The sequence below is a fragment of the Acinonyx jubatus genome, chromosome A1 (assembly GCF_027475565.1).
Source record: "Acinonyx jubatus isolate Ajub_Pintada_27869175 chromosome A1, VMU_Ajub_asm_v1.0, whole genome shotgun sequence".
Lineage (NCBI taxonomy): Eukaryota > Metazoa > Chordata > Mammalia > Carnivora > Felidae > Acinonyx > Acinonyx jubatus.
The window spans coordinates 195,309,633-195,332,141 of NC_069380.1; the positions used below are offsets into that span (position 1 = coordinate 195,309,633).

Below are 22,509 nucleotides of genomic sequence, written 5' to 3' on the forward strand. Positions count from 1 at the left end.
ATCTTATCATATCATCAGGCCATTATCTTTTGGACCTTCTGGATACGCTTCTGTGGGTCAGCCCATGACAGGCGTCTCAGTCTGTAGAGGTCATTAGCACCCCAGACCAGTTAAAAAAAAAAGACAATGGTTGAGGAAATAGAAGCCCTTGCCATTGTCAAAAAGATAATCTCCTTTGCAGAGGAGGCCTCATAAGCCAACTTTGCTATGTCTTTGGACCAAGGCTGGGATGATGTGGGCAATGCACCCAACAGCCACATTGGAGGTTTACAGGACAGGGACAGATGTGCTCTGTCTGGACAGCTGCTAGCCTGGTGTTATTTAAATGTCTGGCTTCTGGGAATCCAGGTAATAAAGCATGTTTATGGAAGACTGAGAAGGAGACGTAGAGCCTGTCCAAGGCAGGAGGAGACGTACTCTGCTGTCTTCTCTGAGAAGACCACCTTCTTCCAGGAAACTTGAAGTGTCAAGAGATGCTTCTGGGAAGAAGGGCATACGCCCATGGCCACATCTGCCAGTTTGGTCTGGACAGTTACGGTGGGGACGGCCATTGTAACCAGACTACCCCGTACCTGAGATAAAGGGGCTTTACCTGCACTTCTTCTCAACTTGACTCTCCAGCTCACAGGACTGTCCAGGTAGAAGCCCCGGGGCTCCCCTTCCAGCTCATGGTCAGCAGCTGGAAAGCAAAAGAGATCAAAACCAACTTCTTCAACTGGCCCCCAAGTAGTATTTGTAGAAAAACCCATTCTTTCTGAGATCTCCCCTTCCCATCTTACCAACATTTCCACTGGCTGCTCATTTGCTGTGTCCGGGAGCCAGTTGCTGTCGGCCTGGCAAATGAGGGGTGGGCATAGGGTGGGTGAGGGAGGGCCTCCGGGAGGGGCTATAACTAAATTGCCTTTCATGTCGTCTTGGAGTAAGAACAAAAGTAACGTCTTCTTGGTGCTGTGTTGTTGTGCCTCTCTCTGGGGAGAGATCAGTGCTGATTTTCTGTTTATTCCTCTACTTTGGTCACTGTCCTTCCTTGTAACAGCTAGGCTTGGGGGGAAAGGACTCAGGAATGCACTTACCTTTTCTAGCCACGCTCTGCGCTCTGCAATCTCTTTTCCATTCAGTCTAGAAAACTGAGGCCGAGTATCTGGCTTAAATTTAAACAAATCAGGGATGGATCTCAAGGCCTGGGTTTGGGACAGCGTGCTGCTTTGGGCTTTAACCAGCTCTTGCCTCACTGGTCTCATCCACAAAATGGCGAAACTCTCAGAGCCGCTAGGATTGTTGGGAACGTTCCAACACGGGTCATCCAAGGGCCACTGTTAGGATTCTCCCCAAATATGTGTCCTGCCTGTATGGCGATTTGCTTAATATTTTCCTTTAAGTCAATTCAAGTGTTCACTTAAACTCATTTCAGAAGAAACGTATCAGTCCCAGACTAGAAAACCAGTATGACTTGCCATAAATAGAAAGGAGGCATAGAGATAGAGAAATGAACACAAAGCAAAGTTTTAAGTTCTAACTTAAGCCAAGTGCTTTCCTTGTTTGAAAGGACCTGACTGAGCACTGGAGGGTGGATGGGCCCACCTCATCAGGGACTCTTGCAGCTGGGAAGGACTGTGAGAGAAGTCCCCAGAGGGCAACTTCCAAACTTTACCAGTGGATGTCGCTAATCACGAGTGGCACTTGATACCTTTTGGAACCATAGAGAGAAGTGAAACTGATGATATTAAAAAAAATTTTTTATTAAGTTTATGTATTTTGAGAGAGAGAGAGAGAGAGAGGGCGAGGGGCAGAGAGAGAGGGAGAGAGAGAATCTCAAGCAGGCTCTATGCTGCCAACGCAAAGCCCAACACGGGGCTTGAACTCATGAAACCATGAGACCGTGACCTGAGCCGAAACCAAGAATGGGACACTTAACCGACGGAGCCACCCAGGCGCCCCATGAAACTGACGATACTTTTAATGGCTATTATATGTGATTCAGTTTCTCCTTTCCCTTCCCCTCTTTTCTTAGCTCACCCCCAAAAATAGTTAATAATAATAATAATGTAGCAATAAGAGAAGCTAACATTTACTGAGCTCCTTTCTGCTAGGCTCTGTGTTAAGTGCTTTATGGGGATTATCTCAATCCTCATAAAATCCTTTCAAGAAGTACCCAAAATTCTCCGGCTTTGCAGCAGAGCGACCTCAGCCGAGGTCTGGTGAATAGCCCGGGCCGAAAGTGTGCGTCTGGGGAGCGCCCCCCGGGCTGCGTGATGGTCCAGCCTGCAGTCCCAACCACGGGCCCCTCGTCTCTTACCGGGATGAACTCACTCCACTGTCCCCTGCCGGCCGGATGCTGGAAGAGGAGTGAGCAAGCAAGGGCGGCCCCTGCCTTCCTGTTGATGGGAAGTTCCTTTGAGCCTCAGCCTGGGGCCTGGAGAGGCATTGGGACTTACTGTTCCTGTGTGCCGCCCTGCCTGGCACTCGCTCTGGTGTCTTCTTTGGTTCCCTTTCACTCTCTGAGCCTCAATTTCTGTCTTTAAACCTGGGAGGGATCTGGCAGACCGCTGGTCGGGGAGGAAAGGCCCTCCTGCGCTGATCTCTCCCCCTCTTTGCGGTAACTCCCCTGCCGCCCTGGCTACGGAAAAGCCAGCAGCGGGCCCTGAGAACGAGGTAAGTGAGCCAAAGAGAGCATTTGGCTTTTGTATCTCAGACCCTCCAGGCGTGGCTCCAGTGGAAGGCAGCTTGACTTTGCCAAATCTGTAGTTGGAGCCTGGAACGCTATCTGGACAGGCTCCTCTGTCCCCAGAGCTCACCACTGCAGGCACTTTACAAGTTTCTCGGCATTTTCCCAGCGAGGTCCCTGGGCCTCTCACAGCAACCAGCGGGGAGGGATTACTGACAGCATTTTATAGAAAAGGAAACCGTCAGGGAAGGTGTTTTGCCCAACGACACAGGAGTCAGGGCTGAAACACTTTGGACCACTCCATTCTAAAAGAGTGCTTTCTTCCTCCCCTTCTTCACGTGTGTTTCTAAATATACAAATTATATATTTTTAGACAACATAAATGATGGGTTACACACATAATGTATTTATTCAGTCCATTCCCATTATAAGGAGTTCTAACTACAGATACAGCAAAATGCCCCTGGACTCCAGCTCAATCCCCCTCCCCTCCCAAGAAGTAACCGCTCTTCTATCTGGCTTATGTAACTCACGGACGTGTCCTGTGTATCCACATATGTATAAATGTACAGATAAAAATCTATGGTCTTGTTTTGTTCTTATACATAAATAATGCTTGTGTATCATGATCTGCAACTCGGCTTTTCTTTCGGGACATCGGAAGCGTCATTTCACATCAACACGTGATTCTTGGTTCTTTTTAGTTGCTGTGTGCGTGCCATACGGATGCCACACGGCCTGCGGTGTTGATTCCGTCACCGTCTGGCCGTATCCCGTGTCTGAGTGGGGCACCTGAGGCCCGCATCAAAATCAGCAGCCTCTGTTTTCCTGGGACCGTGCTAAGCATATGAAGGTCAGCTGGAATGGGTTCAAGTTTAAGGGGCAGCTTGCCTGCGGGAGGAGGCCAGCCCCTGCCTGGGCTTTAGCCAAGCCTCCCTTCCAGGGACTGAGACACTCTGCCCAAGTTGCACAGACTTTGGAGGCAGACTGACAGCATCCTGCTGTCACCACTTCCTAGACACGTGCCTTTGAGCAAGATATTTAACCTGCTAAACCCTAATTTCCCCAACAGTAAAGCAGGGGACATAATGATCAGCCACACTGAAAGTCAGAATGAGGATGCACGGAAAGCCCTTGGTAAATGCTCTTAAAAATGCTTTCATAGGACCAGTATTTCCTTAATGGCCTCACCAGTTCTGTTTCCTATCACTCTGGAATATGGTCGAAGGAACAGAAGGTTGAAGATCACTAAAAAAAGAACCCCTTTCATAATAAAGGGAATTACAGTGGAAGCGATACTATGTCCACTTGCCTCACACTTAGCGGTTTCTGGAGGCTCTCACTGCACTTTCACAGGTGCCCTGGGGGTGGGTGCGTTTATCCGAGGCTCCAGGGTAGAGGCTGTGACCATCTCCAGGTCACTTGGCGGTCATTTGAGGGGGTTAGAATTTGCATCCACATCCTTGGATCCCCCGGTGAAGTCCGTAAGAGCTGTGTGCCAGCTGTGATTTACAGAGACTGTTAGGGCCTGCATCCGGCCGCACTGGAGGAGAGACACGATGGTCTCGAACACCGACATTAATGCAGTCATCCGTCCAAGAAACGTTTCTTAAAGCCTTTTAAAGCTGTGCCAAGACACTGCACCACAAGCTGGTGACAAGCAATTGAATGGATGGCGGGGCAGCTCAGTTGTCTATGGCAGGTGTGTGGCCCCAGGGCCAGATGCTCCGGTCGGTAAACTAAGAATGGCTTTTACTCTGTAAAGTGGTCGGCAGACAGAAGGTATCTCGTGACACGTGAAAATTGTGGGGAATTCAAATCCGTGTCCGCAAATAAAGTTTCACTGTAGCACAGCCATGCCCACTGGTTGACACAGGCTCTGTGGCTGCTTTCATGCTCCAACACCAGGGTAACTGCCATGTGGGGCCTCAAGTAATTACTATCTTGCCCTGTGCGAAAAGTGTGCCAACCCCTGCTCTAGGGCAATCGCTATCCAGCCATTCATTCCATAGACACTGACCAAATGTCACTATCGTCGTCTTCTTCCAAGACTGCTGCTTTTTTTATTTGTTCCAATCTGGGTATCTTGAGAAGGATTTTAGCGCTTCCCGCTGCACTTGCTCTAACAGCGGGCGAGGAGAGGAGCCAGTAAGAAACCACTAAGTTAGAAAGCAGCGGCCTCTAGCGGCTCATCTAAGCATTGTTTCCGTGATTTGGTGACTATGGTTACACCTGAAAAAACAGGGTAGCTGGGAGTCTAAGTGTTGGGGGTTTTGTAGTAGTTTGAAATATCTAGATTGTTTTGTAATTTGTTTCCTGCTTTTTGCTGGTCACACTTCTAACCTGCAGAGTACAACACTCTCTTTTAGTTAAAAGGGAGATTAGTGGCGTTAAATACAAGGTAATAAAAAGCTGACTCAATGGCGTACTGGACATTCTTCCCAGCGTTAACAGAATTTTGTCTTCAAAAAAGAACTCTGGCGAAAGACACTGATTACCATTCCCACTATTTTAGTGTGTGAATTTCTGGCGTCCCTACATATTTCTGTGGACATTAACGATAGATAGGGAGGCAGCCCAATGGGAATGACCCTTGAAGTGCCTTAACCGGTTCTCGACCATTAAGTGAGAAAATTTCCCTCTCCGCGCTTCAGTTAATCTCCTGTAAGTGAAAAAGTTGGCCTCGGCAGTCTCTAAGAGCCCTCACACCTCATACACACCTGAAGCACGTATGGCCACTCGGAGAGGGTGGGCAACACTTTTCCACAGAATTTCGGTTTAAACGTTTTGTTGAGGTCACTCAGCTAGCCAGTGGCAACACTGTCCCTCGAATGTAGGTATCGCTTAAAAGCTTTTCGTGCTCCTGACCCCTGGCCCTACACATAATATTGCATGTGTCACCGCCAAATTAGGGTAATTTCTCCCCCTGCGAAAGGAGAAAGGCCATCTCATGGTGACGAGGTATTTGGGGGAAATTCTGCTCTTCTCACTGTTCCATCACGTAAGAGTTCGAGTTGAACATCTTGCAGCCACTGAATTTTAGAAAAAAAGAGATGAGAAACTGGATTACGCTGAAATCTTAGACACAAATCTACACGTTCCTGTGCTGTACAGTAGCTGCTACTCTTCTTTGAAAAGAGGGATTCAGATCCAAGGCCAGAAAAAAGTTTTTAATAAACTTTTATTTTTATATTCAAGATAAAGCATATACACAATTGAATGTGGAAATAAATAACTAGAAATGCTTTGGAAACTTCCATTCCCCCCCCTCAAACTCAGCTTTTTTTTTTTTTTTAAACTCATGAATCTTTTTATTTCATTTTAAGAAATACGGCAACCATAATACTAAGGGGAAAAAAAAAACACCATTTTGTACACAAACATAAAGTTGCCTCTGACTATTGGGTTTAGTTGGTTTTAATCATAACACAAAAAAAGCACACAAGACACAAAAAGACTCTTCAACAGATTTACTCAAACAGCTTTGCTCGAGAAGAAAAAGGCACAGATTTAAGGGGATGACAATGATTATCAAGAATATAGTAAATTGGGGGCTCAGCCAAAAAGTGACACTTTATGAACTAAGTCAGGAAAAATGAACGAAAATGAACGAAATGAACTCTTTCCAATTATCTGCCTTCATTAAAATGAATTCTTAAATTAAATTGTATAAACATATGATATAAAGTTGGTACTCAGGAACTGTCTTTGTATGTTTTCTTTATGTACAAATCTTTGTATACAACTTCAGTGTTCCTTGTACATTTCCTATATACCAAAATGTGCCAGGGCTTCCAAACTGCATGCCCTGAATCCCTGTGGCACTCGCCGGCAGCTGAGCGACCCCAGCGGCTTTCCGCCAGAATACCTGGAGAGTAGGAGGGACCAGTCAAATGTAGTCATCTTCAACCGGCTCCCCATTGACGTCACAATAGTGGATAAAAATTGCCACTACTCGCTGAAACACACCCTTCTTCATTTGACGCATCTCCGAGATTTCCTCTCCTATCGTTTCCATACAGATGTCTGCAGACAGCTGCCCTTTCCTTCGAGGAGCATAGATGGTGCCTTGGAAATTAGAAAGTAAAGGGGAAACACGTATGATTACCAGAATCATTTGGAAAGGCCCTGATTAAGCCGGTCCATGAGATATGCCTATATCCTGTAATGCGATGGGACGGAAATACGTTCAGGTCTTGAAATGGGTCCCCTTATTACAGACATGCCATGTTTGGTGCCCAAGACAGCATGCATGATTAAAGGCCCAAGCTGACAACGCACCAGACAGGTAAGTCATGTATACATGTACGTGTAGTTTTTCAAATCTATTTCTTCATCTCATATATATATGTATATATATATTTTTTTTTTTCAATGTTTAGTTGAAACACATTGAAGATGTGAGAGAGAGACACAGAGGGCGAGCAGGGGAGGGGCAGAGAGAGAGGGAGACACAGAACTCGAAGTAGACTCTGAGCTATCAGCACAGAGCCCGATGCAGGGCTCAAACCCACAAGCCGTGGGTTCATGACCTGAGCCGAAGTCGGACGCTTAACCAACTGAGCCACCCAGGCGCCCCTCTTCCTAAAATGTTTTTTAAAAACTTCCTACAAATGGGTACTCAAGAGTGCTAACACTCAGAGAAGAACTATATTCAAAAGATCCTTTCATATAATTAGCATAAATGGAACAATTTCAAAATAATACAGTTGACAAACTCTTAATAAAGAGCAAGAAAATTATAAACATTTAGGTAATAAAATATCTAGCTAGAAAAATCTGTCTCAAGGACTCCTGCCCGCCAACCTTCATATATCCCTAGTAAATCAACTGATTATTGTACAAATTTAGAGCTGCTGTTTGCGGGGGGAGAAGCAAACGCTAACAAAAAGCAAATAAAAACAATTATACGGGAAGCAGTTACAGGCTACACTGCCTTTAACTCAAACGAAGTATGAAGCATCTAACACAGCAGGATATACTCAAACTGGAGAATACAAATCAAGTCAGGTCATAATTACTTTCTTCATCGTCTTCAAAGTCATATCTGGCGAAGCTGTTGGGTTCTGCTGCCCGCAATGATCTCAACCAAGGGAAGTCAGAGATCATGGAATACGGAGCTCCATCCACAACCCCTGAAAGAAGATGACACGTTAACAGCGCTGCGGCCGGGGCAGTAAGGACGGGGCCAAACACGGTAGTGTCCTGTAAGCACAATGTAAAGTGAGCTTTCATTCACAATGGGCAAAAAAGGGCTGGACCAGGAAGGGTCCATTCTAATTCTAGCTCTGCTGCTATTTGGTCATGTGACCTTGGTCACCCTCTGGTTCCTGGAAAAGCCTCGCTTTCTCCCTCTCTTTATATAAAATGAAGAAGTTGAGACAGGTGCCCTAAAGTCACTTCCAACTCTCAGACTATACAGCAAGTTTAATTTTCTTCTACCTTTTGTGTTTTGACACTGCTTCTGATTAGGTGGGGGATGGCAAAGACACACAGGGAGAGCAGGGTTTATCTGGCCCCTGCTACCTGCAGACAGTCAAAACACCCATCACCTTGACAAACTGTAAGGCTCCCACTCCTCTCTTCCTTAGGACCTGTCTCTCCATCTAGTTAGTTAACCAGCTAGTTAATTTAGCTTCCCAGCCATTTGTAAATGCTCACCTTCTAAAGTATAGATTTCTCTCCCCCACGGGTACTTGGGGTATTTCTTTAAATCATCCTCACTTCGCGTGGCTTCAGGGAAGAATTCGTACTTAATGAGCTCTCTGGAGGCAACAAAAAAAAATATATTAAAAATTACAAAACCGGAAATAACGTTGGGGTGTGGGGTAGAAAGGACTGTCAAAATTGTATCAGGCCTAGATTCTAGGGAGCATCTCAAACGAAGTATTAAACAGCTAACAGAAGCAGAAGACTAGAAGAGGATAACATATCTAGTCAGTTCAAAGTTACTTTCTTTACTACCTTCAAAATCCTATCGGGGAAAGAGAGAAAGCCACTCTCTAATCAAATGTCATTTGTGTAAGGTGCTTAATAAAACATTTATATAACAAAGGCATAAAAAGTCTAATTTTCTGATGATACAAAATGTCACAGTTTTAAGATCTTTAATTTTATCTCTTTTCCATGCCCTAAGGCTAAAGGAATGAAGTCAAATGTATACGTACAGTCTGTTCCTGCAATTTTTCTCTAAGTTCAGAAATAAAGTTACAAATACGCATGCATGCTTTTCACTTTAAGTCCCCGTTTCCCTCAGTTTTTTTTACATGTTATATTTCATATGTTTCGGTGCCTGAAAAGCCCAGACAAGTATCATTTACAATAAAGAACAACTAGGTTGTGTTTCTGGGAACCCCTCCCATAGGGAATGACTGAAAAGGCCTCCAGGGACCACAGATTACTTACTGATTGATGTTTGCTATGGTATCCATCCAGCTGCGGATACGCACTTTGTTCCGGACATTGGGAGGGTTACTGAACTCGTGGATAATACAGATGTGATAGGGGTAGGGACCACTAAAGAGCTTCTGTTCCAATGTTAGTGTGTCCACCTGGGGAAGACATCACAGAGAGGGCTTTGGACAAAGAAAGTGAATGCCTTAGAAATCTAGCTCCTTAGAGCATGAACAATCTTTCTTCGGGACCTCAGTTTTAAAATCTCGGGTAGATTTGAAAGTCAAATAGTCACATTCAGTCCTGAGCACAGCTGGCCATGTGGGGAGTGGGGCTCAGCAAAATTTTTCTACCTGGCAATCTCCCTGATTTCCATCTCATGGTCATATTAATATAAATGCCCACTAAAGCAAGGAATCCAGATGCAGGTAAGTGACCCCAGGAATCCACTTCGGAGTATGTCTTTCACAGGTATAGGTACTGGCTGTGTCATAGAGCTGCGGATGTGTACTGTTCTATCCTCTATCCAAACTGGCCCACTGCCAATCCTAATGGCAGAACACATTTCCTTGCCCCCCTTGTGGCCTTTACTCACTTGCTTTCTTCTCATGGAGTGCCCTCTTCCCCATCTCTCTTCCGCAATCCCATCCTACCATCTTAGTGGCATACGTGTCTACTCCTACCAGAAAGGCAAACTTCTCGAGAGAAGGATGATGCCCTGTGGACTTTTCAGCCCCCCAAAATTATAAACAAAGGATGTGTTTGTTGAAATGAATCTTTTGGGGCCAGGCTCAAACAGTGACTACAACAATTATATACTATTTCCTTTAAACTTTATTTTGGCATCACACCAAGCAGAGTCTTACGTATGTTTGCACTTTTTATCTCCCTCAGTGTTACTGAGAGGTAATTGACATACATCACTGTATAATGTAAGACATACAGCAGGACAGTCTGATTTACCTATACTGTGAAATGTTAACATAACAGGTTCAACTAACATCCATCTTCTCATAGAGATACAATAAAAAGAAAAAAATTAATAAGGAGGATAGGACCTATCAAAGGATTGCTTACTATATGCAACTGTTCTAACACTACGTATATTAATTTAACTATCACAGTAAGTGTAGGTTTTTAGTCTAATTGTATAGCTGAAAAAACTAAGGCAAAGCAGCTAAGTAATCCGCTCCCTGTCAGTGAATGAGAATGTGAATCAGGCGGTCTGAAACCAGAGTCTGTGTTCTTAACGGGCAACTTTTAATAAGTACTTCAACGACTGCCCTCATCCTGTCGCTTGGTAAGAACCCACAAAAATCTAACAGAGAAACGTTAATGAGGAAGACTGGCAAGGTGGTCTAGTATGGCTAAAAGAACTGTGTAGAATCTAAAGAATCATGACCATGGGTTGAGCCAATGACTAAATCCCAAGTCCAAAAAGGTAGGGGACTTAAAAAAAAAAAAAAAAAAAATCACTGCAACATCCCTCAGAAAAGAGCAGAGCTCGTTACCTGCTGCATCGGGCGGAGGTATATGATGCGGTTTCTCTCAGGAGGCATCCGTAGGATCTGGTCTAGTACTTGATCCATATTCAGTTTCTTGCACTGTGCGTAGTCAAATCGATTTACGATTGGTGCATTTTCTACTTTTAAATGTTTCAGTACCCTGCACCTGGTAGCTACAAAATGGAAACGATAAGCTCCATGAATAGGTCGTACAAAGTAATACAGCAGTCAGTGTACCGCCCACTTGACAATGATCTTTGGAGGACCGGGCCGACTTATATTAGCAAAAGATGCCGCAGACATGAACATCTTTAACACAGGTCAAGTACTCTCATAAAGTACAACTAACAGTTATCAAAGTGATTTGAAAATGTGATTCTGCCCTGTTCAAAAGAAGGTGGTCACCCCCTCCCACTGAAGGAACTTTTTCCTAAGATTTTACTTTGAGGAGTCCACATTCCAGAGAATGACTTTGCTTAACCATACAAATTGTTTAGAAAAGATTTACTGAAAAGAATGAATGATGGTAACGGTTAAATTTTATGGGTAATGTTCAAATAAACCTAGAATAATTTCCATATATTATTTTACATTCACCCACAGGAAATGAGCCGAGTTGATTTCAATTCCTATCATAAGTATAAAAAGAAAACCTTAAAAGACCCAAAAATATTTGGATACTTTGGTCTGAAGCTGTATAGTTCGATGTGGTAGCCACTAGCCACCTGTAGCTTTTTAAATTTCTATTAACTAAAATGCAGTAAGATTAACAATTTAGTTCATCAGGCATTAGCCACAGTTTGAATGTTCAATAGTCACATGTGGCCAGTGGTTACCATATCAAACAGTACAGATACAGAACATTTTCATCACTGCAGAGAGTTCTATTAAAAATGCTGGCCTGAGGGATGTCTGGGTGGCTCAATCGGTTCAACGTCTGACTTTGGCTCGGGTCACAATCTCACAGTCTGTGAGTTCAAGCCCCACACCAGGCTCTGTGCTGACAGCTGAGAGCCTGGAGCCTGTTTCGGATTCTGTGTCTCCCTCTCTCTGTTCCTCCCCCACTCATGCTGTCTCTCTCCTCTCTCTCAAAAATAAACAAACATTAAAAAAATATATTTAAAAAAATGCTGGCCTGAAAACATGATTAAATATTCTCCCTGTTTAACATGTAAAGTGTAGGATTATAAAGAAAAATAACTGTTATATAATAAATGCATTTAACTGCAACAGTATGTTCAACTTAGAAAAATATCCCTTTCCTCTATTTTTAACCTCAAAGTTCATTCTAATCCAATTTTTACTATGGACTTCAACTTAGTCCAATTCAAGAGACAATGAGATAGAAGAGATAAAACCATAATCAAACTGATACGCTTGATTTCTTTAATCAGACACCTCATGATGTCCTTGACCCAGATGTCCCCACCTCCCTGTAACCAGCTTGATGTCAGAGGGCTGAGCCAAGTCTCTGCCTTTCTGGCTTATTTTCTCCTTCTGTGACCTGGCAGGAAGAAGGGCAAGCAGGGCAGGGGACAGGAAAGGAGGAAAAGAGAGCGGACGAGATGGTGATACAGGTTTCAATGTGCACCTTTAGAGAAGACATGGGGTGAATGAATCATCAGAGTCAGGCACCAGTCAGATTCTCCAAGAGATGAACAGAGAAACGAATGAGAGGTCAAAAAGCAGCAGAGTCCAAAGGCTGAGAGGAAGATTCTCAGACCTCAGAGCGGGGAGCACTGCCGGGGTTGCCCTGCTGTTATCACCCCTGAGCTTTTGATGTGCCCCTACTGTGTTTTACGAGTAGATAGTCGTTCAGTAGACAGTCTAAAACTTCATCGGCTGGAATGGAGTAAAGTACCACTCTTAAGGGTGAACATGGGGTCTAGAGTTTTCTAGAATTCAGGAGAGAGGTAGCGTTTATTTCTTAGTTTTATCTCTTCTTTCTGGGATTCTCCTGGTTTATGACAAACTGGTAAGGATTACCTAGCTTTGTTTACTACCAGTAACATAAAAGTGCAAAAAAAAAAAAAAAAAGGAAGCCCCTAATACTGCAATACTAATAGAATAAAAATTAACATCTGGTAAGCTTTTAGAGGTCAGACCCTCTACTACGTGTACGTGTACATATACACATAGACACACACATGTGCACACACATCACTGCATTTAATCCTCACAAATATGTGTTTATAGGGTAAGCATAATTATGCACACTTTACAGATTGAAAAAGATGAACACAGAGAATATAGAACTTGTCCAAGGCAACAAACATGTCATAGCTTCATAATTCCACACGGATAGATATCAAAACTATAATTTTGAGTGAAAATGGAAAAATGGACATACTATACATCTGAAGTTATAAAAGCTCACACAAGTTAACACCCTGTTATTCGTTCAGAGGTAAATATGTACGTAAGTAAAGATGGACTGGAAACACACGGACTGAGAAGAAAAGTGGGGCCTGGACTAAAGATATTATGCCAGGAACTGAGGTGATGATCAACCACGTCAATCAAATCTAGAGCCGTTAAGCACCTCAGGCCCAGTCACCAGTGCCCACAGAACATGAACACAAAAGGTGTCCAATGTCCTACAGCTTGGCAAATGGTAGGGACAGGACTCAAGCTGAGATCTACCGGACTCCGAAGCCCATACATGTTGTTAATCTACTCTGTTAGATCAAGTAACAATTACCAGAGGAGAGGCTATTTTATAAGAAGCAGCCTCTGCACACGGTCCCTCACAAATACTATGAGTAACTGAGAATGACAACAAGGACAGAATGACAAATAACCCGATGTAATGATTCCTTGGAAAAAATAAAGAAATGTTATTGTAGTATTTATGAGTCCTTAATTCTTTAAACTCATTCTTGACGCTCTTGTATGACCCAGGCCTTAAGACATACCGTGAATGAACATCATCTTGGGACAGTCTTTTAGCACTAGATCTGTGATTCCACAGTTGGTCATAGTGACTCCAACAAGATTTTTGGATTTTAATACAAGGACCTACAAAGAGAGAAACTTTAAATGATGTATCTTTCTGCAGATGTTTTTTTAAAGGTTAAATGTTTTCACTGGCACAAGCTACGAAGCAGCTGTTACCAATTTCTTCTCTTTTAGGGCAAAAAAATTATATGTATAAAGATGGAATCTGGAGTCATTATTCAGGACCTTGGCTAGACTGAAAGTTAAGCGAGGGTTTTTTTCTTCACCTGCACATGGTCATCCTCAATCACAGGGTCGCTGGTACTGGTGGACTTATCTGCTGTCCGTTTCCGCTTCATGGCATGCCGTGGCTTTGTTTTGGCAACCTCTAGAAAAGGCAAGAGGAAAATCCAAACTTCAGCTTTTAGCTCTCTTTCCTCCAAGAGAATGCGCTCAACTGCATATGTATGAACTCTGTCAAGGTGACTCTCAAATCTAGGACTTGGTTCCCAATAGAATATAATCGGATTATATCCCAATAGAACATAACTGCTATTTCCAACTGACTATTCCAAAACAACATCACCCTCCAGGATCTCAGACTTCCTGACATCAAATAGGATATCCCTTTTCATGCCTCGGCAATCTAGTTAACATTCCCATCTTTAGTCACTCAAGTCATCCTAAAATACTGTTGGTGAATTAAACTCCCCACTTTCCTGCTAAACCACTTTAAATTACTAACTTAGTAAATTACTAACTTAGTAAATATGTTTCAAGGGCTGACACCTGTTCTTAATTTTATCCTACTCCATGTCCTGGTCATCTGCCACTGCCAATGCATCTGAAGCCAAAAATCATTCTAGCTCCTTCTGCCCAGAACACCTTTTCCTGACCTCACTTTCTGAAATTCGATCCATTCCTGAAAGGTCTAGCTCAAATACCACCTGCTCTAACAAATCACCTGGGTCCCCAAACCTTATAAATGGTTCTGTAATTCCCTGTAAACTTATTTCTCAACTTAAACCGAAAGCTCCTTGAAGGCAACCAGACCGCTTTATTTCACCTTTGAGTCAATGTCAGCCACTAGCAGTGATCTAAAATGAACATTTACTGAACGAATTGAACTCAACGTTCACCGAAATGCATGACGGATACATAAATGGAATAACAATAATGGCAAATATTTACTGAGCACTTACTGTGTGTCAGGCACTTTTCTAAGCATTTTACTTGTATTAACTAATTTAATCCTTAAAACAGCCCTCTGAGAGAGATTATTCTCCCTGTTTTACACACGAGGAAATAGAGACATGGGACACCAGAAGAGCCTGCCGCCGTGGAAGGGTGGAAGCAGGAGGCAATGCCAGGCCATCTAGTGCTCGTCACTATGCTAGAAAACCTGTGGTCTCATTTATCTGCCAGATCCTTCTTAGTAAGGCCCTGACTCATTTACTAGTGTTGTTGTAACACATGATAGTTTAATTACGAAAGCAAGTGTTATCTTGATTTTATCTTGATTTTATCTAAATGCAAGGTCTAAATTCATCTCTAAAACTTTAACAAGCACATATACATTCTAAGACAAGACACTAAAAAAAATCACCGTCCTCATTTTTGATAAGCATTCTGTAGCAGAGCATTTACTGCATGCAATTAGGTTGATCTTCATGAATTAAATCTCACCACACTTTCATCCTACTTGGTACTTCTGTAACCTCAAACGTCAACGGTTAGCAAGAAAGACAGGGAAACAACGTGCAAATACTGCAAATTCCCAGGGGCTTGGGTTAGAGACGACTCTAGAGATCTAATCTAAGTGCTTTTCTTTTTACACACCAGAACCTTTCCTCCACCATCTGAAATCTTTGGGAAATCTTACTATGCAAACCCACTGGAAGCAGCTGCTCTTGGTGAAACCTAAAAGGGAGCCTCAGAGTTCTACCCATCAATCTTCCGCTAAAGACCCTGAACCCAAACAAAACCCTGGGGTTTCAGAAAAAAGATGAGGACTACTGATCTAGCTAACCCACTAAAGGCCTTCTTCCACAGTATTCCTGAAGGAACGTCACGTAAAATCTCATCATCTTTATTGACAAGGAACCTGCTAAACGCAGCACATGTCACATGGCAGACAAAATTCATAACCAATAATAGGAACTGGTTTGTCTCCCAGTACCCCAAAAATGAAAACAAAAAACAAAAAAAAAAGTCTGTTTCAATTCCTTCAGGACAATTTTGAAAGTAGAATCTTCTCTTAGCATTCTCTTTTCATGATCTGATTTTCAAACTTTTCACCTTCCTGGATTGCTCTCTTTCCTCTCCCCTTTAATTGATCAGAACATGGGGTTCAAGGTTAAATTTCCTGCTCTCCAGAGTGCCCAAATTGGCAGTTCATATTTTCTAAGAAAAGTTATAAAACTGAGTCACACTTTATATGTAGATAAGCATCAAAAACAAAGGCTTCCTTCCCATGATAAGAGAAAAAAAGAATTTGTCATTTTTTTTTTTTTCTTCTCATGCTTCCCTCTTTGTTTAGGAACAATTCATAGTGATTTCATACATCCACCAGCATCAACATACCTCATATGTTGGTTCCTACCACTTATTAAGTTGACAATTATTCACTGAGCCCCAAACCATGTAACACACAATGCTAGAAATTGGGAATAAAATCGCAAACAAGAAGACACTCTCCCTGCCCTCATGGAGCTCAGTCTATTGGAAAGACAGACAGTAAAACACAGAATTATGACACAGTATAGTTAACATTGGCGTAGAAAATACTACAGAAATACAGAAAACAAACCAATTCAGTCTTGGGATGTCAGGGAAAGAGGTTAGTATTTATGAGAACCATACCATATTAATCTTAAATGCTATTCTTTGACAATCCAATTAGTTATTTTTGTGATATTTATTTTATGAAGTATACAGTGAGGATACAAAGAGCAACTTACAGTCATTTATTCCGAAAATAAGAATTCACGACATAACTACGTTAGCTTCTAACAGAGTTTTAACACTACATAAGAAAACCAAAGTAAAAGCTCAAACATTTTCTTTGATAAAGTGATATTAAAAAATCCATAACACTCGATCAAGTTTGTTCTTTTATTAGTCTGTATTTTTCTCCTTAAAACTCTGAAGAGCAGAATGGCCAACAGATATCAAAAACATGCTGGATCAAAAATAGCAAGTTGAAAGCCACTCAAATAACTTGTTCTTTCCAAATGAGATCCAGGTAATACTAAAATTAGCACTTTGACATTTCTCTAGAAAAGCTGTTACTGAATGTAAATGGACATTTGTACTGTTTAAAAAAATATGAGGAAATCATATATCTACTGTACGATCAGCTACACACACATTAGAAGCCTTCTCAAATTGAAAAAAAATCACACAAGAAAACAGATGTAATTTACCTAAAAAAGTAAAAATGAGATTTTTTTTTTTTATTTCTAGAGAATGATTTCAGCTAAGACAAGTTCTAGTCCTGAAACAAGTCCGAAGGAAATGGTAAAGAGGGTAACAGAACATGAATGATTTACATTAAAAATAAAAACAAAACAAAACCCCCCAAAACAGCAGCAACTGAAAAGTTTACTCAGGGACAAAAGACAAAATGGGAGACAGAACAGTCCCTAAGTGAGAAGACTCCATGCTGTAAAAATGACAATTATCTTTTCAGTAGATCGATGTAATGGAATTCTAAACAAAAACCAAGATTTGCTTGTGGAGCCTGACAAAATCATTATAAAATACAACCATAAAAATGAATGAGACATGCATGACTAGCCAAGGAAATTTTGAAGAAGAAGAATGAAAGAGGACAGAACACGGGAACAGAACAGAATGGCCAGAGATAAACCTAAGTATATGTAAAGTACGTGATAAAAAAGCATCTCAAAAGAATGAGAATGGAGGTCAATGAATAGTACTGAAATAACTTAGTGACAATTTGGAATAAAAAAATAAAGCTCACCGCCTGCAGGTTAAAATAAAGAGCTAAAATAAACAAATGAAAAACAAATCAGATGTAAACAATGACTGGAGGCATATTCAAGGAAGGTCTTCCACAGCAGAAAAATAAAGAAATCAGAAAGGGGAAACTTGTAGATGTGACTTTACAACCATGAAAAACCATGCAACAAAAGGCATCGTCATGGGGAGTTTCCGTTTAATGGGCACACAGTTTCCACTTGGGAGGATGAAAACGTTCAGATACATGGTGGTGATGGTTGCAAAACAATGTGAATGTATTTACTGCCAAAGAAATGTATACTTCAAAATGGTTAAAATGGTGAATTTTACGTTATGCATTAAAAAAAAAAAAACCGATATGACAAAACACTTAAAATTCCAGCTTGGGGAAGTATTTTCGTCGTACGCCAGAACTAGTGTCTGTAAACCGTAGTGAAATATTGAAGTAGAACTTATATTTAATTATGAGTTTATGCTACTATGATGATTAGCACATAGTGAAGGAAGATCTCATATTTATCTTATGAAAGGTTTTTCTTTTTTTTAGTTTAGCTCCACATGATTTGATAAGCTCAGTTCTATTTGGTAAACAAAAACACCCTAACTACATTCTGGAGCGGATTTTAAGATTTTAAAAGTGAGGGAGACCTGGAAAAAATTAAAATATATTATTATTCATTGATAGCTATTCATGACTTAATAAAAGCAGGAGAGATTACTTAAAAATAAGGTCAGAAATAAAAACTATAGTTGAGAAATGTGCTTACGCCACCCAACCCAATGCCTTGACATATACATCATAAATATTAATGAAATTACACACATACATACATATATATATGTTTTCAGTGTATTTTCACCAAAAAGAATTCTCAGCTACATTACCCACTTACCTGCTCATCTCTTGGCAAACCTACCTGGAAGCAAAACTAGATTTCAGGAAAAACTACTAAGTACTGCAGAGGCAGACAGAGGGGCAAACCCCTATGTTACGTTCCCCAGCCTCGGCAACTTGAGGTCCTCACCCTTTGGCTAAGGTTTAAAGCTTCACTGAGGGTTACGACTCCCCTCAGTGTGGGATGGGAGCAGAGTTACACGGGACTTAGACATCAGCATCAGTACTGTATTTAGGGTCAATATACACACAATTATATCTCTCTTAGTGGCTTGACTATTTGAGTTTTCCTGGGGTGGATGTTTTACAAAGCTCTTTTACACACCTCCCTCCACCCCCGCCCCCACCCCCCACCGCTGAAAATTAGTTCAAACTCTGCATGATTGATCACAGATCCCCCAACACACAATTCAATCCGCCAAACTGGCTTTAGGCAAGAAAACGTATAGAATGAGCTCGTGCCCTTGTCAAGGCCTAACCTGCAGTCGCTAATCCTGGCAGCATTGTCATACCTGACTCAGATACCAGCGGTACATGGGAGAGTCTGCTCCTCGCCCTTGTTAGGGGCCTCCGAGGGTAGTCTTCATTAGACTGCACGTCACAGCTCTCAGGCTGGGAGCTCCCCCTCCTGTCCTCACCTGTAGCCCCAGAGCCACTCCCATTAGTCCTCTCATCATGTGCTGGGCCTGAAGACCCCCCTTGTGGCAGAGTCCTAAAGGAAAAGGCGGATCTCGTACCATCCGGGCCATTCACAACACAGGCTCGGCTGGTTGAAGGACGTTCCTCATCAGAACACCTGCTAGTTCTCCTTTGGGGTTCCTGGGGCCTGTGACAGCAGCATCTGGGGCAGACAGAACTCTCTGCATCTCCCTCCTCCATGGCCTCAGAGTCCTCTGACCCACCGGGGGAGCAGACACACTGCCTGGACACATCCACTTCTGAAGGGCTAGGCTCGGAAGAGCCGCCGCTGTTCACCGTCCTTACAAAGTCGGGGCTTTGAGAAGCAGTGCTGTGTGAGCTGGAGGCTCCCGCTGTGCTGGCGGTGGCGCTGCTGCAGCTGGGATACACATCCTTGTTTTTTTTCTTTTCAGGAATATCCCTAGCTGCTTTCATATCGGCTTTGATCTGCTCACTGGTGACCTGACAGCCTTTCTCACAGCTGCTTTCCTCGAGGGGACACTGCTTCGACTGGCCCATCTGATGGGAGCTGTACCTCTTTCGAAGTGGAGTCTTGCCTTTTCCACTTACTGCTTACAGAAAAAGAAGAACGGCCCGAGGAAAAGAAAAGATTTCAGTACAAATTCTGGACAAAAGGCAAGAGTAAATCTGGAACAGGAAACAACGTACACTAGTTTTCCTAGAGCATAATGGTGACATCACTCAGCTGCTCAAAAAACTCCCTGTGGTCTCTACTGCCTACCTGGTTTATTCTCCTCAGTTCAGCCTCCAAGGCCCATCATGATCTAATGCCAAACTACCCTTCTGGTTTCGTGCCCTCTATATACACTCTACACGCTATAGCCCAAACCTGTCTCTCAACCTACCCTGCCTTGCTACCTCAGGGCCTTTGTTCTCACCAATTCTTCAGCCTTCACCTCTGTCCAATCTCTTCTGCACCCCTACCCAAAGCCCCGTAGTATATGCCCTGTAATATTACTGTTTAGATTTCTGACCCAATTCTTCGACCAGACTAGAGGTTCCCTAGAGAGAGAGGGGTCATGACGTCTTCATCTCTGCATCCCTCACTGCACTTAACATAGTACCTGGGGCACAGTAAGGCTCAATGAGTACATAAAAGAATACTTCAATAAGATTTTGTCTGGCTGACAGAAGATCTAGTTCCTAAATTCAGAAACTGAACTTTCTAGGAAACATTAGCTGGTCACATTCCTTTTCCTAAATTTGAGTTTCTGTAAAAGCCCCTTTCAACCACAGTGTGAAGATACCCGAATTTCTGTAAAGGAACAAAATGAGAATTGAGTAATCAGTCATTGGTTAGTAAACGATTCCAAGTCTAAAGAACCGAGCTTTCCACACAGAAGTGTGTATATATTCCCGGTTCAGTGTTAAATGTATACTGAGCACTCAAACACATTAAGGTGTAGGGTACCCAAGGGAAATTAGTGGACAATTTGTAAAAACCTCATCCTTTCTCATAGTGGTAAGCATGTGGTTCTGAGAAACAGAAGGGAAGGAGAGACAAGGAAGAAGAGTGAACTGAAGGTTAAGACAATTATAGTTTCTTGGTGAGGAAAAAGGGTAGAAGGCTGTTGACTAAGATACAAAGGGAGGCAGGGACTGTAAGAACACACTTCAGGACTCCCTCAAGCACCAAACTAGCCACCAACATTCACTAAGCACACCTGGACAGACTGTCAACTGGGGAGTGGCTGTCTCCTCACTGTTCTGGATGCCTCGGGGGTCATCCCCCATGTGAGGCCCAGGCCTCTCACTAATCCCTGGTACCCTGATGCCACAAAGCCTCTACTGTGGAAGTAATCCTCACGTCTTTTCTTCCCTGAGCCTTGATTCCAGAATATTTTTGTTGTGCTACACCTGCCCTCGAGAGCACCACCCAGATTCCCCTCCCCCTTGGGCTACTGCTCTTCTCACCTCCTGTCACATTCCGTAAGGATACGTTAACTGCACCACAAGTTGTGGTAAGGACACATTATACAAAGGTCAAGTGTGTCTGTCAATTCTCTTGATGACTCCCACTAACAGGTCCCGGCAAGACAACATCTCTCACCTGACAATTCCCTGGACTGCACGGACTCTCCAGATTTTTCTTCACGCTCAGAGTAACGCCGAGCACCATTCTTAGGAATCCAGACTTCTTGAAGTTCTAGACTGTCTTCCTCATCATCACTCTCTGAATCATGAACAGTAATTGGGGTTGGTTTTACGACACGCTGAAGACCACTGGGTCCTAAAACAAAAAAGCACAGGCCGAACAGTTACTTTTTGCCAAGAAGAAAGGCTGTCACTTTAAGTACTGTTTCCAGGGATCTGGACTCACGGAGATGCCATGGCTCTAAGTAGCCTCTCTTACCACTCACATTAATGGAATATACGCTTGGATAAGATACTGGGAAGCACTTTAAAATTTAAAGCATTATGAAAACCTTGAGTATGATTAATATGCCAACCAACAGTATGCATTTCTAAAGGCAGATCAAGACAGAAGATCGTACAGCAGCCCCCTTCAGGACCTTCACTATTTGAAAAAGTCACATAAATCACCCTAAAAATAATCCTATTGAAAAAATAGGCTATTCTCCCAATTTTGCAAATGTATGAATGAAGACAAAGGAAATGAGGCCGAACCTCAGACACCTACAGGACTGGTGAGAAGTCTCTGCCTTCTTTAACTGAGCATCACACTATCTCACTGGATATATCAGGTATGTTCTTGAAAGGCTCGATGCATGTTACAGTTGGGTTATTTGAGTATCTGCATTTATGTAAAAAATGTTTTCTCTGTTTGGTAGTATACCTTAAAAACGTTTAGTTCTTATGACCCAATTCTCTCTGAAAAATGACTTAAGTTCACTCCACCGATAAAATGTAAGCTCCAAGGAACCTTGCCTGTCTTGTTCCTGTTACACTGTACAATGCCTGGCCCAGAGTAATACTCAGTTAATATTTGTTGAATAAGTGACTGCATCTGTAAAACACTTAAAACAAGGACAGTTAAAATATTTTCAATTCAAAGACAAGGTGGCATTCCAACAGACCAGGAGTGCAAAAATTTGAGCTGTAATTTCAGTTCTGTCCCCTGATGACCGGGGGAGTGGTCTTAAACAAGTTATGCAAATTCATTCTGAAACACTATTAGTTTCTCCACCTGTAAAATGCAGGGTTGTATAAGGTCATCTTCTGGGGCCTTATGACTCTATGGCCTGCCATAAGTCACCCAACGGCAAATGGAGACTAGATCTTGCTCTGTTAACTAAACTGGGTCAACCTCTCCACTCCTGCTCCTCCCCACCAAAATGAAGGGAGAGAGAGAACAAGCAAAATACTTCATCAGGTCATTTACTTTCTCCATCACAATTTGAGGGCTGTCTTTCTACATAAACACGCATGTGTGAACACCAATATAGAAAGAGGAGTTGTTACCACAGTTA

The 22,509-nt window shown here is 42.5% G+C and overlaps 1 protein-coding gene across 7 annotated transcripts in view; it reads right to left on the bottom strand.

The window, feature by feature from the left end:
* Positions 1 to 5,828: 5,828 nt before the first annotated feature.
* FBXO38 (F-box protein 38) overlaps positions 5,829 to 22,509 on the bottom strand; it is a 56,531-nt gene continuing 39,850 nt past the window's right edge. For 5 of the 7 annotated variants that reach the window (XM_027076622.2, XM_053200591.1, XM_027076632.2 and 2 more), the window contains 9 exons: positions 21,129 to 21,308; positions 18,892 to 19,626; positions 13,788 to 13,888; positions 13,479 to 13,581; positions 10,570 to 10,736; positions 9,071 to 9,216; positions 8,327 to 8,430; positions 7,687 to 7,800; positions 5,829 to 6,733 (listed from right to left, as the gene is read on the bottom strand). In XM_027076622.2, the coding sequence (XP_026932423.1) occupies positions 6,555 to 6,733; positions 7,687 to 7,800; positions 8,327 to 8,430; positions 9,071 to 9,216; positions 10,570 to 10,736; positions 13,479 to 13,581; positions 13,788 to 13,888; positions 18,892 to 19,626; positions 21,129 to 21,308 (1,829 nt within the window). In that variant the 3' untranslated portion in view covers positions 5,829 to 6,554. The remainder of the gene's footprint in view (positions 6,734 to 7,686; positions 7,801 to 8,326; positions 8,431 to 9,070; positions 9,217 to 10,569; positions 10,737 to 13,478; positions 13,582 to 13,787; positions 13,889 to 18,891; positions 19,627 to 21,128; positions 21,309 to 22,509) is intronic. The other 2 variants (XM_015079805.3, XM_053200610.1) reach the window with 2 other exon arrangements.